Consider the following 17,371-nt stretch of genomic DNA (forward strand, 5'->3'; position numbering starts at 1 on the left):
ACACTGCCACTCTGTTGGATGTAAACTACTACTTCAGTGATTGGTGGAGGCATACGACTGCGAGGTGGTAATTCCAGTTTGTTTTTGTTTTTAGTCGTCCGTGTCTAATCAGATTAGAGGGAATTCAGTAACATCCTGGTTTTAAAAGAGTTGGCATGGTTAGAAATAGGCCTTTTACTCCTGTAGTCCCTTAGTTGCAATTCCCTTGCTTGTATGGTGATGGCATACTGTAAAAGGAATCATTATGTAACAATCTCACTTTGCATATGAGTGCACATTTATTTCAATGTTCTTTGAATTATACACATATAATTCAGGCCTTGGGAGGTGTGCCGGAGGGTGCTGAGACGCTTTGTTATGGAAGCTAGCAGGAAAATTGTATTGATTTATTATTTAGTGAAAAACGCAGAAGCTTTTCCAACAACATTAATAAAGTTTGTATTCACTTCTCCAACAATTGTCTAGTTCCTGTAGGCAGTCCTGGATCTGGACCAGCTTCTCAGCTCTCTGCTAAGGCTCAGCATCACTCTTCATGTGTACAGAAGGCGGAAGGACACCTGGCCACACAGGGAAACAACACAGACAACACAGAGAGGTGTGTACATCAATTGTGATCATACTTGTGTATATACATGACTACTAGTCTTCTTGCCTTTCTAAAGTTTTCTTCGTAATTGTTCTCAGCTGCCTTGCTTCCCAGAAACACAGTTAGAAAATTACCTCTATAATCAGCCATGTATGCCTTGTTGGATGTATGACTCCTTGCTGTTATTGAACATTAGAAACTAATGAAAGTCTGATGCATTGTTCCCCTTTGCAATCAAAGTTGTTTTGTGACTGTTGCAGTCTGCACCCTTCAATTACGTCTCCTTCATCATAGCTCCTAGCTGAGATTCCCTCGTCTACTGTTACCAGTCCAGTAAAAAGATTTCACAACAGAGATGGAAAGACTTAATGGTCAGGAGAGCGCAGAGCCATCACAACCACACGATACCTCAAAGGAAATTATTCACGGCTCTGCAAACAAACAACCTCTGATCATGAAGAGAGTGCTTCTGTGCCCCTGCCCTGACCTCCGTCTATAAGAGGGAAATATGTTTACGTTTTCTTGATTTCTTGGCATTAACAGGGTGAGGTTGTGGGTGACTCTGGTGAAGACGGCCAGGAAACAGGAAGTTTGGGATGTTTGCCGAGCAGCTTGTCGATTCTGCTTGCTCTATGATGACAGCCAATGGAAGATTTCCAAGATTGACACTAAGATGATGAAAGATCCTCAGACTGATGGTGAAATGATGCTTAAAGACTTATTCCTAAAACTTTTGGGGATTGGAATGCTATATATGTAACTGTGACATCTCTTGGCTCATTGTTCTTTCTAAAATAATAACACTGATCAACATTAATTATTTGGAGAAAGTACTAAGAAGACTGGGTAGGAAGAAGGAACAGTATTAGTAGTTTTGACAGAGCAAAAAAAAAATAGATTACTTCTGTTATTTGGAGTATTTCCATAACATCGTTGTGTCTTTAATCCAGAATGTGAATCCTCAGAAGAAGAAAGCTGTGCAGATCGTCTACAAAGCTGTACTGAGAGCCAGGCCACTGTGAAAGACTTGCTTCACCTTTTAGCTGAAATCCACCTCATCAGTGCAGAGGTATTTACAAACTCCTCACATCACTCTCAACACATTCATGAGTTAATTTGGAATTATTACAGATGCTTGATAACATGCATGCATTATTTCCAATGCAGTATTGAAAAGGCGGATTCACACTCCTAAAAATAACTTCCACTGTACAGAAAAGAAATTGCAAAAATGTATGAATAATTAATCAAGATTAAGCACAGGATTAGCTGAGAATTTTACCCTCTGGCCAATAGGTCAGGATGGTTAGCTCAGATTGTTTAAGCATGGTGCTAATAATGCCAAGGTCATTGGTTCAGTCCCCATATTGGACAATGACTGACAGATAAACATCACTGCTGCCTGTCCAGAAATCAAGACAGGAATTATTTGTAAACTTGAAATGACTCTCAATCCAGAAGATTGAGGTTTGGAGTCCCTTCATGGTTGACAGATCACCTTTACTGAAAGGATAGACCGCAAGTGGATAATTACCACCCCTTGTCTGATTTATAACTCTGACAAAGTTTATTGGGATAATTGTTCAGAAAAGCATAGTTTTTAATAGGACTGGGCAATTAGTTGAAAATTAATTTCAGGGCAGAGTCAGTTGACATCACGTCCAATCCGCGACATGGAACACCTAACAAAAATAAGTCAAATGTAAACACTGTGGAAAAACTGTTTGCATGAAAAATAAGTTATTTATTTTCCATTTCTTAGAGAAGTACATTTTTCTGCTTTAAAACTAAAATGTGTCCTTTTCATTTCAAGTGATGCTTTGATTTCGGTTCGAAATATTCAATAAATAACCACAAAATAGTTAATCATATATGAACTCTGTCATTAGAAAAAATATCCCAGCTTCAATAGTTGAGCCTATTTACAGTCGGGACAACTATGAGGACAAAAAAACAAAAACAAAATAATCCTTCATTCATCATAATCAAGGTAAAATGTTCAATTAATTGTGATATTGATTTGAGGTCATATCGCCCAGCCCTAGTTTTTACACTAAGTTTTCTAAATGATCAGTTTAAGAGGGTCCCTTATGTCGTTCTCTCTTCATAGTGATGTAGCTGAGTCACTCCGAAGTACTGAGAGTCAAACAAATCTATCAATTTAAAAAAACAATCCTTTCCGAGGAACAAGATCTCATAAATGATCAGTCTTCATTCTCACTCTTTTATGCATCTTATATTTAATTAAGTTTCTCATGTTTTTCAGGGATGAAGGAAGATCATTGATGTAACACCTCTCCTTTAGATTATTATGTTACAATATTTTACCATCTTTTATTTAATTTCACACTTAATGTAAGAACTCTGCTGCCTGGCATTGACTAATGGTTTGTCCCCTGCTGACATAAAGAATAATGGCAGAGGGCTAGGATAAGTGAGGTTCCTGTGATCTCAGGCCTTTTATATTTTGGACATATTTAGTAACCCAGGAAATTAAATTGATAATTAGATTATCAAATTCTGCCAGAGCATTCGGATGAAAAGCCACAGAAAAGCCACCAAAACTTTTTTTGTTAAGTTTGGCAATCATTTTTCCCTCCAGCAAAGTCCAATCTGTGTGGTATTAAAAGATGTCTGGCACAGCCCGAATACTCTTAAGACTTGATATTTGGAAAGTTTGTTTCATCTTATGTAAATTTTCTTCCAACATATTATCATATCAGTTCCAACATAAAAAGAACGAGAACAAAAAGTTGAACCACTCAAACTAGCTTGATGGAAACTATTATGGAAATAATTTATACAAACATAAAAGATGTACCAAGAACAGTCATGAGACAACATTCACTGTTTCCTTTTTATTCAAGCTTTTTTCTCTAAATTCATTAAATAACGTTTGTTTATGCAGTCGGAGGTCTCGATCAGGAACAAAGACTGCTCACAGTAGCAGACGCGCGTTATGTGACACTAAAATAGCCCATGAGGTAGATGTTGATTGGTTGAAGTCACAGACAGTAATGTTTGTCCTAAGAGCATGTCCAGTCGTGTAATCCCACTTCCCATCAAAGCTGCAGCTCCAGGTCTTTATTAGGTCCATAGAGATGTTCTCTTGACAGCTGTTTGAAGAAAATGGAGACAACTATCTACCGCAGTCACATGACCTTTCCAAATCTGATTCACACTGTAGCCTCACAGCTTGCTCCTCTCATGGCTCTCTCTTTGTTCCATGACACATAGTTATATTTTTTTCCAGGAACTAATTATAATTCATCAATCTAAAAGATTAATGACGTCTTAGTCTGCAGATGAAGACGGGTTGTTCTTGTCTCACCTGAGTCATCTCCTGCTGGAAACACTGAGCAGTCATTTCTTCTTCTTTGATCTGCTACAGCGGAGATTTGACGGCTCTGGAGACGCTGTCTTCCCCATAGCGGGAGGTCTTCTCTTCTTTTTTTATTATGAAGTTCTCCAAACAGGAAGTCAAATCTAATATAGCTGTGACCTTTCTTTCTAAAGGCCACCGTTCATAAGCTGCTGACGGAGGGGGTGCAGCTGAACAGTCCTGCTGTCCCTGCGGTGGATGGAGACGTGTGTCTGTCTGAAGAGGATCCACACTGGGTTGTTTACAGGTGAAAATACAACATACACACCACACACTCATAAACCTGAGCCTTAAAACTTTAATATTCTCTCTGTTTGATGCATCCTTTGTTTTTTTAATTTTAATTAAAAAGCTTCATTCTCATTAGCAGTTTTGAATAAGGACCAAAATAATATCAGCGTTATATTATTTACTTTTTAACTGCCCTGAATTTTTTTTTTTTATGGTGTGCATATCTGAAGTCAAATGCCTTTTTAATTAGTTTTAAGCCCTACATTAAAATGCTTTTGAATTGTACAAAGCCATATTAAACAATTTTTGTTTCAATGTTTGGTTAACTCTTTTGTAATCATAACTATATTACCTCCATACAACTTTCAATGATCACATTTTTTCTAAATTTTTGCAATTTTTGTTTCCCTCCACTTCTCCCAAATGTTGTGTTTCGATAACAGATACATTTTATGAAGTTGTTATGTATTTCGTTCGGTTCAAATCATTTCTCAAAATCCAAAAATATACTTTGTAAAGTACCCAAAAACAATAAAAGGTTTAAAACTGATGCTTGCGTTGTTGGTTGAATGCCTTTTAATATATTGGAACAACAATAACCCCTCCCCCAGGTCGGTGTTTGTTCTGCCCTCTGAGTCTGCCTTCTCAACGTAAATAATAGGACATGGAGCGTGGTCAGACACAGCTCATTTGCATTTAAAGCTACAGACACAGAAACAGCCTGTTCTGAGCAGGGCTAAAATAGAGGGGTTTAAAGGCATGATCAAATACAGGATCAGAGTGGCTATAGAACAAGACACTTCACAGACATGTTTTGAGGAGCTCTGAGACTTATTTGCACTGGTTGTTAAGGAGGAGAATGCCAAAACTACTCAACAACAAGTCTGAAAACATTCCTGCACAAATGATGTGTTGAGAAGAAGACGCTGAACATCAATGGGATTATGTTTAGCGCCGGGTTCAAGTCACCCCTGGATACTGCTTACTTAGTCTTAAAATGTATTATGATATATACCAGGGTTAATGAAGACAGTAATTGATTTACCACTGGACTGATGCTGACCCAGAACACTGTCAACAAAGAAAGAGACACCGTTCAGCAGCTATATCAATACTAAGAACTGTCACTGTGGAGGCTGAAACAAAGAAATCACAGATAGAGCAGGAAAAGAAGGACTGCATGTGTCTTCCTCATGTGTCTTTAAAGAGGAAGAGGTTTCCTTTGTTAGATTACTTCCAAAAGATAACAAAAGTGATGATCAGAGATGTTCAATCCCAATCTATTGTCAGGTAGATTAGCATTAACAATGCATTAGAATCTCATTTTTATAATTGAAATATTAAACTATAATCCTGGAACCAGTAGAATATTTTCATTAAAAAAAAACACTACACATTGCTTTACAAGCTTTATAATAGATTTTTTTTTTATAATTCTCCTTTCACCATCATCACTTGCATGAGGCCTCTGAATGACTCATGAGGTTTGACCCAGTTTAGATAAGGTTCAACTCCTCCGTGTTCATAATGCAGAAAATTCTGTTAGTTTTTTATCAGCCATTTCACCTATTTGTTAAACAATTGTTGTATAATTTTACACTTCCCCTGACTCTGTCCCTTTTTGTTAAATGATTTACTTGGGACAATTACCTGGTACACATGATTAGGGCCGGACAGATATGGAATTTTTGGGGCCAATACCCATGCCAATATTGGTGAGAGAAAAATATCTGATACTGACATATCAGACGATATCTTTCTAAGATCTATGTTCAATCTGTAGAAATAGATATACACATGTATTGCGCTGATCCCTAAAATGCACGAAAACACATGATGATCAACTAAAAAGTAACTTCCCATGTACGTACATTGCCGCTTCATGTACATTATCGCTCTGGAGAGTGATAATGCTTGATGTAATCCATATAGCGCCATCTGCTGATGACAACCAGAAAGAAAAAAACTGCTACTAAAATGAAAGGCTATTTGACTGGTGAATAAATGTAGTATATCGGCACATGTCTGCGATAAAATTAGCCAATACTGATAGTCACTGGATTTGCTAATATCGGCCGATATTATCTACACATGATCCTCAAACACAGCTCCTTCTCTTTACTCTTCCTCTGTCTCTCAGAGACTGGATCCAGACTCTGTCTACCTACGCCACCTCCAGCTTCTTGCGGGCAGCGGAGCTGGGAGCAGAGATCAATGAGCCGTGGTTGATAACAAATGCAGCCGTTTACCTTTGGAACTATAGCAGCCACCTGTTGGCAGCAGGAGAGTACCAGCGCCTGCTCCCCACCTTCCAGAGTCTGGTGCAGATGCTCCGAGAGACGGAGTACACAGGGTAGGTTGGGCAGAACCAGTTTGATTACAACATGAATTATTGTTAGACAAAGTTTTGGGTGTTTGGCCTGAAGAATTTGCAAAGTTATTCCACAGCTTGTTAGGACAAAAACATTTTCAGTATTAGTTTGTTACACTAGAGGCTTTTTAGGTCGGGTACAATCACTTCTATCTGAACCAGTTCTCTTGCCCGCTTCCATCACTGCAACACCTGTTGGTTTGACCTGATAACTGCTCTCATATCTGGCAAAGTGAGGGGCGTCCAAAACGGCCGTGTGGGGTGCCTTAAAAGCGCCTACCTTCTCTGGTCCAAACAAATCCAGAGCATTCAGGACCAGAATCTAAAGTTAGAAGGAGGACATACTGGCTGCTGCATTGTTGTCAGAGAAGCCAGAACTTCAACATAGCATGTTTCCTTAATGTCTGATGATATAGTAAGGTACCTTTATCATTTCATTCGGTAGATATCTTACAGATTGCTCCTTAAAGAGTACCTAAGATTCAATGTAAGGCATGCTCATTTTATAATGCTTTTAAGGTGCACAATTTTATTCAGAGGTCTTGTTTTTAATTATGTTTATGTTGATTTATTTTAAATCAAAAATAATTAATTAATAATCTACTCAGCTTGAGTTAAAATAGCAATACATAAACCGGTCCCCATGAAATCCTTATCATCACAGTTCAGTTTTTTAAGGATGTTTGTAAATATTGTTTCTATCGTCCTTCAGCTCTCTGAAACAAGCTCTTTTCTTCCTAAAGAAGCAGTGAATGTTTGTAGAATAGACCAAAAAGCTCTCTGGCACAGCAATTTAATGTGAATGTTTATATTCAGTGACATTTGTGTGTCTTGATAAGTTGAAGTAAATATTTCCATTTTGAAAAATTTGCCAAAATACTTTTTTTACTGTCTGAAAGAACTTAAATATAGTATAAGGATTTTTTGCCTTCAAGCTCATGTGTCCACTCATGTTCTTCCCGATGATGTCAGCTCCTTTTATGTTGTTACTCTCAGGAGTCGTTCTCTGTTTGTGCTGCTGTGTGATGCCGTGGCCCGAGGTCTGATCCAGCCGCTGCGTGGACCAGGCAGTGTGGAGCCAGCCCCGCCAGCAGAAAAAAAAAGCAAAACCAGAGCCGAGAAGGGGACGGAGAAGGCTTCTAGTGCCCAAGGCGTTTACTTAGACCCTACTGCCCTGCAGGACGTCCATAAGGCGGCGGAGGTATGTAAATGTATGGAGGAATGAAATGGGCAGTAGCATGGCTAAATTTATTTACTTATTTTAAGTATTAGTTTCAGTGTTCAAACAAACTGGCTGACTGTGTTGAAACATTACCCACTACACATGTTTATATCCACCGAAATGTCCATAAAACATTATTAAACCACCATACTGTTTTTACATTAAATTCTCCTGACACATTTACTCAATTCCAGTGCCATAACAAATATGCATGAAATACACACAAATGCCTCTGTAATTAAAATCCTAGAAACCTGATTTTCTGGTACCCAAATGTCCATTAACAGTAAATCACATGTTTACAGCTGTGGCGAATCAGATGATTGTTTGTGTTCTGCTGAAGAAAACATTAATGACACTCCCGGTCAAATCATTTTCTGAAAGATTAAGTTGTTTTCAGCTGCTTCATTTTCAGTTCCTTATCCTTCTACTGCGAAAAACAATGTCTGAATTGCAGCATGCAATGCTTAACAACAGATAGAAGTGTGTGTGAGAGTGTGTGTGTGTGTGTATGAGAGTATAATCTCTAAGTGGAATTTGCAGCCACAGGTTTCCAATCTTCTGTTCAGATGTTACACTCTCTGTCCTATGTAAGAAGCGGTTTCCCAATGATCAACTGCTCTCAAAGATTTTAGTGAGCTCTGCAAATATTCTCTTCATTGTATAAATGATGAAACCATACCGATTCTGTCGGAATCAATAAATGGGAAGCTATTTTAGTTTTGACCAACTTTTTTTCAGCCTTGATATAACATGATTGCAAGTAAGCTTCTTCTGTCCTCTCTATGCACCAGCTAAGTCAACAAGCAATTTGATGAGGTACTAAAACCAACTCCCACAGCCCAGTTATTTATGCCCTCTATGAATTTCTCTCAATATTCATACGGTGTGATCGTTTGGACTCAAGCATCAGAAACCTTTCATCCTCGTACACTCAGGCACTAAAACAATCGAGGAAAAGCCTGTCCTGTGGCATTACTGTCACATTTTCAAAAGAAAATAATCCTCTTAGCTTCAAGATCTTTTTTTGCTCAAACAAGTTTTTTTTTAAATGATCCGAGCTTCTTCTTCACAGATATTTGGAAAGACAGGACAGTTGCAGGCTTATCAGAGATCATCATCTTGACAGTCAGCTCTCTCACTTTCTGGCCAAAAACTGAAATACCAGATTTAAAATATTTCACAACAAGAACAAGCCAGAACTAAGAGCTTTACTGAGTAGAAGTAGTAACTTATTGTATTTACATTTACTGAGTATGGATGGACTATGTGTATTAGTATGTGTGGGTGTGTGTTTTTAATTGTTTTTTATATCTGCAGTGTATTATTATTTTATGATTCTGGAGCAATATATTTAAATTACACGGCTCGTATGAAAAACACCAATATCCTGAGAAGTTTTATAGTTATATTAAAATTAGAATGAGTCTAAAAGGTGATTGTGTTTTCGTGTTATGACAATAATCAAAATCATAGACACATTTTTTTTGTCAAAGTTTCAACAAACTCATAATATATTTATTATTGTTCTCAATGTGTGAATGTGTATAATGAATGGGATCAGAACTGGTCGGGCCCAAGATAAAAACACTTTAGTGTAGGGCCCAGTTTGTAGAGTCTGTTGTCTCCTAACCAGAAGGGTAGGGGTTTGATTCCCAGCTCCTGCAGCAACATGTCCAGTGTGGCCTTAGGCAAGATACTTAACCCCGAATTGCTTCGTTGGCGCTTATGAATGTGTATGAATGTGATTAGTTACTTCTGATGGGCACTTTACATAGCAAACTCTACCATCAGTGTGTGAATGTGTAGTTGTGACCTGCGGTGTAAAAGCTCTTTGAGTAGTCGGAAGACTAGAAAAGCGTTGTACAAGCTCAAGACCATTTACCATTTGCCAATTATAGTGCAGTGCATTTAGCATTTCTAAACGACACAGAAATAAACACAACAATAAAGCTGGAGAAATAAGGTAAGGAGAAGCAGCACAGACACATGTGATCACAGCTGACCCTCTGCACCCCCTTTGGTCAGAGTATGAACTCTTGAATTCAGGGCGCAGGTACAGAATGCCCAGGATGAGGACTAAAAGAGACATTACATCCTTTGTACTGCGCAGTATTCAGCTGCTTAATAAGCTCTGATTATACAGGACGAACTCGACACTCTGCACTTTATTTAACTTGCTGAAATCCCTCATTGAATCATGTGATGCTTTAGTGTGTTTTTATGTGTTCTTATGTGCTGTCCTGTAAATTTTTGTATGTATTGTGTTTTTTAGCTCTCTGTGCAAGGCAAATTCCCCTAGGGGCAATAAAGGTTTCATTCATTCATACAAGCTCATAATAAGGCACATTGGTATGTCTTTTTAGAGCTAGCATTAATAGACACATCCATTGTAGTTGTTGCATGCAAACAAACAATGATTCCCCCTAGATATGATATCATGACAGCACCACAAGTGAACAGTTGAGGCTCCTTCAGGACACATTTTGTTATCCTGTCCTGTAGTCATGCATGATGCAAACACACTCAAACACGCTCACATGTAGCTCTTATGACGGTCTGTCTTTGAGCCTGGATGTCTGATTGCTGTGTTCTCTGTTCTGCAGTTGCCAATTAAAAGCACTGTTTCCTCTCTCTATTCAAAGGATCCGCCTCGGATATCTTTCTTATCTCCAGATGAAAGGCTCTTTATCTGTCAATTATTAACTACATTCATCTGGTCTGTTTCCCTTTTTAAAGGAAAGATTACAAAAAAGATCCTCTCTGATACATTTTTTATAAATAGTCTATGGTGCAGCCGGGTCAGATTCAGTGTCTGACTTCAGGAAAGTCTCAGTTAATTTGTCTGTGGCTCACATGTGAGTAGAAGGCATTAGACTAGAGGAAGTCCAGCGTATGCACAGTCTAACAAAAACAAATCACAATTTCAATTTTTGTATTGAATGTCATAAACACTAACATTAAAATATAATTTAGGATAATTATTAACCATACTGTACCATGTACTTACAGCTGATGAAATGTGTTTTCTAAACTTCCTCCTAGCTGTCCGACTTTGCCATGAATTTATGCAACTGTAACAATCCAGAGGAGAGTGTTCCCATCGCGGTGAGGAAACAGGTGGTGTCCACATGGGTGCAGATCAAGAGGCTCCTGCAGCAGCAGATAAGCTCAAATATTGACACCATGGATGAGGTGATATTCCCTTTCTATTTTGCTTCATTTGAAGGTTTAAGGGCCTAATAAATTTGTTCCTGGCAGGATGAAAAATATAATTATAGCGATGTTTCCTGTATTGAGACATTTCAGGGTTTTTTGCCATATAATAATTAAAAATAGCTGTTTAATGCCTCAAAACATTATAAAAACATTTTTTACTTAAAATCATTAAAAGTCTTAAAAGACCTGAATAAAAAAGGTTGTCAAGAGAGGATACAAGCCGAGCTGCTGATGTAATAAGCCCAGCTTGTTTCTAGACACTTTTTTATCGTTGCGAGTTTTTCTGAAAGGATGTCTGGTGGGCTTGGAAAGTGGGATAGAGGGAGATACTGGAATGAGGAGACAGAGAGAGATGAATGCCTCTGAAGATTCTGTTTTCATCTCACTGCAAGATAAACAAACCAGTCTTTCACAAATTAAAATAGATACAGATGTAGAGATTAATACACTTTAAGACCACTTTCTCAAAACATGCAAACATGTCTGGCTAGCTTTCCCAACATGCGCATAGGATGCTTGATGGCAGCTACAGTATGTGAATTGAGAAGTCCATACTTAAAATCAAGATCCCACATGCAGAATGATCATGCTGTGGAATTATGTAATGGAGAGCTGTGCCTATCAAAACAGCATTCATTAGCTAGCCCTTCTTTAAAGTTAACCATGTCTACTGACTGAGAGTGTCATTTTGTAAGTTCATAAATCAACTCTCTTGCATGGCATACTCTCAGAAGAAAGCACACACATGGGGCTTGGATTGGGCATATGATCACTGGTTTCAGCACCTGCACTTTTGCTGGATAGTTCAAAGTTGTAAATGTTTCCCCTTTGCAAACATGCAAAAAAAAAGAAAGTGCAATCTATTGAAATAGAAACCATTGGCCTCCATGATTTCCTCAAACTCTGCACCACAGAATGTTGATGAACCTCACATTGTGCATAAAAAACACTTGTGCAAAGTTGGACATATCTCCATAGTTTTCTCCACCTTTTATTCACACACCTCAAAAGCTACTTCCCCAAATCTGCAAACACCAAACTTAGTACCTCTGTGTGTTCATGTCCGCAGTGAGCCAGCAGAGAACAAATACAAGTTTATCTTGAGATTGGAACTTCGCTCTTAAACTTAATTTTCTTCTTAGAGAACGTGATTGGTGATGTAATGCTTTACAAACCTGAATTTCAATGCAAGAGTGGAGAGAATTGTGTGAAGAGAACCAGAAGTAGTTAAAATCTACTTCCAGCCAGTGTTTGAGTTTTTTGGTAAATGTTCTTTATGAAACAGAGAATGATGGTGTGGTTTGTGAGTCTACATTATACATTAAATAAGACAACTACATTACCAGGTTTGACTCCTGGAAGCCGGGGGCTCTCCCTGCCGTATTCCTGCCTCCTTCCTTGTCCCTGGAGTCTAGGGCTACGTCTCAGATCCCTTAATTGCATCCATGCATGCCTCACCAGCCTGCTCCACTTGTGTCTTAGTCCCTCCCATCAGAGATGTAAGGAAACAAGGAAGAGACATGAGATGAGATGAGATGAGATTCAACTTTATTGTCATTACACATATACAAGTATAGAGTAACGAAATGAGGTTTGGCATCTCACCAGAAGTGCAAATAAGCAGAAAGTGCAAGAGTCTGTGCTATGTACAGTAATTACAAAATTTACGGATGTTGACTAAAAAAAGTGAATTATTAGGTATATCTGGATGGCTGGATTAATGGGATGCTATAAATATAAATAAATGCTATAAATATGAGTGTATTCTTAGGATTATAATATACAGATTAAGGTGCAGTGAGCATGCTATACTAATAATATACAGATTAAGATGCAGTGAGCATGCTATACTAATAATATACAGATTAAGGTGCAGTGAGCATGCTATACTAATAATATACAGATTAAGGTGCAGTGAGCATGCTATACTAATAATATACAGATTAAGATGCAGTGAGCATGCTATACTAATAATATACAGATTAAGGTGCAGTGAGCATGCTATACTAGTTTACAGATAATATAAAGAATATGGACATAATATGAACATACTATAATACAATAATACAGGTGGATGAGAGATGTGTGTGTGTGATCAGGAGGAGTGGTGGGGGGATGATGGGTGTGAGGTGATATGCAGGGGAAAGGGGGGAGGGGTCAGCAGGGGGCGGAGAGAGAGAGGGAGAGAGAGAGAGAGACAGAGTTCAGAGTTCGGGGGGTAGAGTTCAGTAGAGAGACAGCTCTGGGGAAAAAGCTGTTCCTCTGTCTGCTGGTTCTGGTCCGGAGGCTTCTGAAGCGCCTACCGGAGGGCAGGAGGGTAAACAGTCTGTGGGCAGGGTGGGAGGAGTCTTTAAGGATGCCATGAGCTCGCCGCAGACAGCGTTTTCTTTGGACATCCTCAATGGCAGGAAGTGGACACTTGTGATGCGCTGGGCGGTTTTTACCACCCGCTGTAGCGCCTTACGGTCTGTGACAGAGCAGTTTCCGTACCAGACTGAGACACTGCTGGTCAGGATGCTCTCGATCACACAGCGGTAGAAGTTCATCAATACAGCTGAAGACAGGTGGTGTCTCTTCAGTGTCCTCAGGAAAAAGAGGCGTTGATGAGCCTTCTTAACCAGACTGGAGGTGTTAGTGGACCAGGAGAGGTCCTCTGTGATGTGGGTCCCCAGGAACTTGAAGCTGGAGACACGTTCAACAGCCATCCCGTTGATGTGAATGGGGTTGTGCATGCTTCCTCTTTCTCTCCTGAAGTCCACGATGAGCTCCTTCGTCTTGCTGGTGTTGAGGAGCAGGTTGTTGTCAGCACACCAGGCGGCCAGATGCTGTACCTCCTCCCTGTAGGCCGTGTCATCGTTGTTGCTGATGAGGCCAATCACCGTCCGCAAACTTGATGATGGCGTTGGATCCATGTACAGGTCTGCAGTCGTGGGTGAAGAGGGAGTAGAGGAATGGGCTCAGCACACAGCCCTGTGGTACGCCTGTGTTGAGTGTGATGGTGGTGGAGCAGGTGTGTCCTGACCTAATATACTGGGGTCTGTTGGTCAGAAAGTCCATTATCCAGTGACGGAGGGAGGTGTTGAAGCCCAGGTCTCCGAGTTTAGTGTTTAACTTGGAGGGGATGACAGAGTTGAATGCTGAGCTAAAATCAACAAACAGCATTCGTGCGTATGTGTTGTTATTGTCCAGATGAGTGAGCACAGAGTGCAGCGCAGTGGAAACTGCATCCTCTGTACTCCTATTGCTGCGGTAGGCAAACTGGTATGGGTCCAGTGTGGGTGGGAGGCAGTTTTTCAGGTGTGCTAGGACCAGTCGCTCAAAGCACTTCATTATGATGGGTGTGAGTGCTACAGGGCGGTAGTCATTCAGGCCTGTCGGGCTGGAGTGTTTCGGCACTGGGACAATGGAGGTGGCTTTGAAGCATGCTGGCACAGCTGCTTGGGCGAGGGACAGGTTGAAGATGTCCGTAAAAACCCCAGTGAGCTGCTCCGCACATGCTCTAAGCACGCGCCCGGGACGTCCTTCCCGTCTACAACGCCCTGTACTGTATTCACTGTTTTAAAAAGGCCCCCATCAGTCCCAGACAGGCAATGTTCACTGAGAGGTTGCTGGAGGAGCTTCTGTTATCTTCTTGCCTGCTATAGAGCTATTTTCTTGGCAGATCCCAATCACTATTCCCCAGCTTCAAGCCAGGCTTGAAAAACCTGCTCCTCCTGGAGGCCCAACTCTCCTGTGCTGGGGGTGTAAACACCAACTGTCCCTCAGTGCTCCAAACCTCCAATCAGGGCGCCAACTGAGTTAACTAGCTGACGGCAACAAATAATGCTGAACCAAGAAATCCTACAAGGAAAGTGCGTAAATCAAAGAAACTTCAAAAAGACTAAAAATGCTTTAGTCACTGAATATCCTCACTTTCAGCACATTCAGAGTATAAAATAATAAAACTTTTGTGCACCTTTACAAGTTTGAAGGATGATGTATGACCTGTAGCTTCTACTCTTATTCTGTTCTGGTAAAATTTGAAGTTAAAATAAAGTTCTACATTTTATATATTTGCTAAAAAAGGGTTCATTTGGAGGATAATAAAGTATGTCAGGAAATAAAATGATAAAATAAAGTATTTACTGGAGTTGGGTCTTTGAATTTTGATATGTGTGCTTGGAGTTTAATCTCTGCATAACTGCATTATAAGTGGTGGAACAAAGTTTTCGATATGGCATCAAAATAAAGTGAAAACTTTGAGAAAATATTTTTTTATTGCTTTAATAAAAACCCAAAAGCCTCCGGCACTTTGAAAGTGAGAATATTTTAAATGTGGGCTGCTCTCGATAGACTACATGTGAGATTAAAACGGCTGCTTTGGAACATTTTTGTGGCGGTGAATGTTATGTAAAATGGAAATTACTTTGAATGCTTGCTGAGACAACTAAGACAAGTCACTGTCATAACAGAGTCATGGCTGTTTCATAATGTGTCCTTTATTATCGACTCCTCCAATTCCCTCCAGGATGCTCTTATGTTGTTGAAGATTCGATCCTTTTATTAATCCTGTTAATGTCGTAGGTGTCACTTCCGCTGCATCCATATCCCGGCATTGTGTCCCACGGTCTGTGTCGTCTTTGGATGCCACATATCCTGATTGTGTTGCTGTACTGTGGGATGAGGATGTGGGGGGGCAAACACTTAAACAAGCTGTCAGTTTAAACAGACTGTTTGATTAGTCAGTGTAATCCTATGACCATTTGTCAGCCAAGAATTTGCTGCCCTACATTAGTCCCCCCTCAGCTTGATGTGCTTTGAGTCCCAGCTAAATGAGGTTTGTTTCCTGCCATGCAAATTAAGAAACGCAGCGTTAATACACATGGGGTTCATCTCTCATCTCTCTAAATCATTCATCAGCTCATTTCCCTCACAATAGAAAGTCTTACATTATCAACGAGGTCATCTCTGCTGTATTTGGGACACATACTATATGATAATCATACTGCAGGTGCATGTATAATTCATAGGCCAATAGTGATCCATGTACATGTGTGTTATATAATTAAACTTAAGGGATTGGCGTATGTTGAGCAGAGTACTGCACAGAAAATGCTCAGCGTGCATTGTTCTAATTTTCAGAGTGCGAACAAGGAAGTGTCGGAGATGATGCATGTGCTGGTTGGAGTGGAGATGCTTCAGTGCAACAGGAACCCGAGACATATGGAGTTTTCTGTGCCCAGTCTCTCCATAGTACGTACACCTCCTCTATTTACATGTTTTCATACCGTAGCTGCAGACCAGATGGCAACAACAGATGCCAATATGACCCAGGAGTCTTCAGCGCCTGCCTGCATCTTATCGTGTGTCAATATCGACAAAACACTGTAACTTCCTACATCAACATGCTACGGTTAAATGAGGTTCTCTCAGAGAGCGATGCGATTTCTCTACCTTTTAACCAGCCTTGATGCTTTTTTTATAATGTCCCTCTGTCTTTTCTAAATTTGGCCTCCTGAAAATTTCTGGAATGACTGAAGGCAACATCTTCAACTTTGTGTGACTCAATCTACTTGGATTCAAAGATATATACATGTAGATAAGATTTTAGTGGTCAGAGGTTGAGTTCACTGTGACCTCAATTCAGGTTATTTAATATATACTTTAAAAAGTACAGTGAACAGCCAATGCAATGGAATGCATTTTGACCAGACACCTTCTCATCCCTCCGTGCTTACAAGTATGTTATTAACCAGTCATTCATTGAACCTGTGAATACGTCCAATTACACGTAGCATTGATATAAAGGCAAACCTTAACAGTCAATATAGCATCAGGCTGTCCCTTTTTACGTCAGTGAGGTGCATATGTAAACACGCCTGTCAGGAAGGTTTCTGCGGAATTCTCACCTTAAGTGTTCTAGAAATGTTCAGGTGTGTAACTGGGGAAACTAGCTTAACTTTGGTAAATGGAGATGGGTGTCTGATCCAACATTGTTATCGGGTCCGATATTGACGTAATTTACGTATTGGATATCTGACTTATTGTGCCAATCCACGTCACCGAGCTAGAACGATGGTTAACCACTTAAAGAAATCTCAACTCCCACAGTCTCATCACACCAAAACAAAAGCATTAAACTCTCCAACCTGGGTGTGACTGTGATCAGAGGAAACAACCAGAATATGGTGAATTCCCCTCCCATTCTTGTGAATACGATATTTCTCTGATTGTCTGGGATGAGACACAAATGATGAACAGAAAGATAATTGTGGTCTAAGGTCCCTGTGACCTCACGTCTGTCCCATCTGTGTGAGCATCTCAGCAACACATGGAGGCAATTGTATCCCTCCTGGTTTATTTTATTTTTATTTTCATCTA

General features: G+C 39.8%; 1 protein-coding gene across 1 annotated transcript in view; it reads left to right on the forward strand.

The window, feature by feature from the left end:
• LOC109989515 (cilia- and flagella-associated protein 46) overlaps positions 1-17,371 on the forward strand; it is a 72,145-nt gene that overhangs the window by 15,494 nt on the left and 39,280 nt on the right. The window contains exons 14-21 of the mRNA XM_065959773.1: positions 466-595; positions 1,130-1,284; positions 1,537-1,655; positions 4,103-4,215; positions 6,340-6,552; positions 7,567-7,771; positions 10,838-10,987; positions 16,133-16,243. Of these exons, the coding sequence (XP_065815845.1) occupies positions 466-595; positions 1,130-1,284; positions 1,537-1,655; positions 4,103-4,215; positions 6,340-6,552; positions 7,567-7,771; positions 10,838-10,987; positions 16,133-16,243 (1,196 nt within the window). The remainder of the gene's footprint in view (positions 1-465; positions 596-1,129; positions 1,285-1,536; positions 1,656-4,102; positions 4,216-6,339; positions 6,553-7,566; positions 7,772-10,837; positions 10,988-16,132; positions 16,244-17,371) is intronic.

This window comes from Labrus bergylta, chromosome 10 (assembly GCF_963930695.1).
Source record: "Labrus bergylta chromosome 10, fLabBer1.1, whole genome shotgun sequence".
In the NCBI taxonomy this organism is placed as follows: domain Eukaryota; kingdom Metazoa; phylum Chordata; class Actinopteri; order Labriformes; family Labridae; genus Labrus; species Labrus bergylta.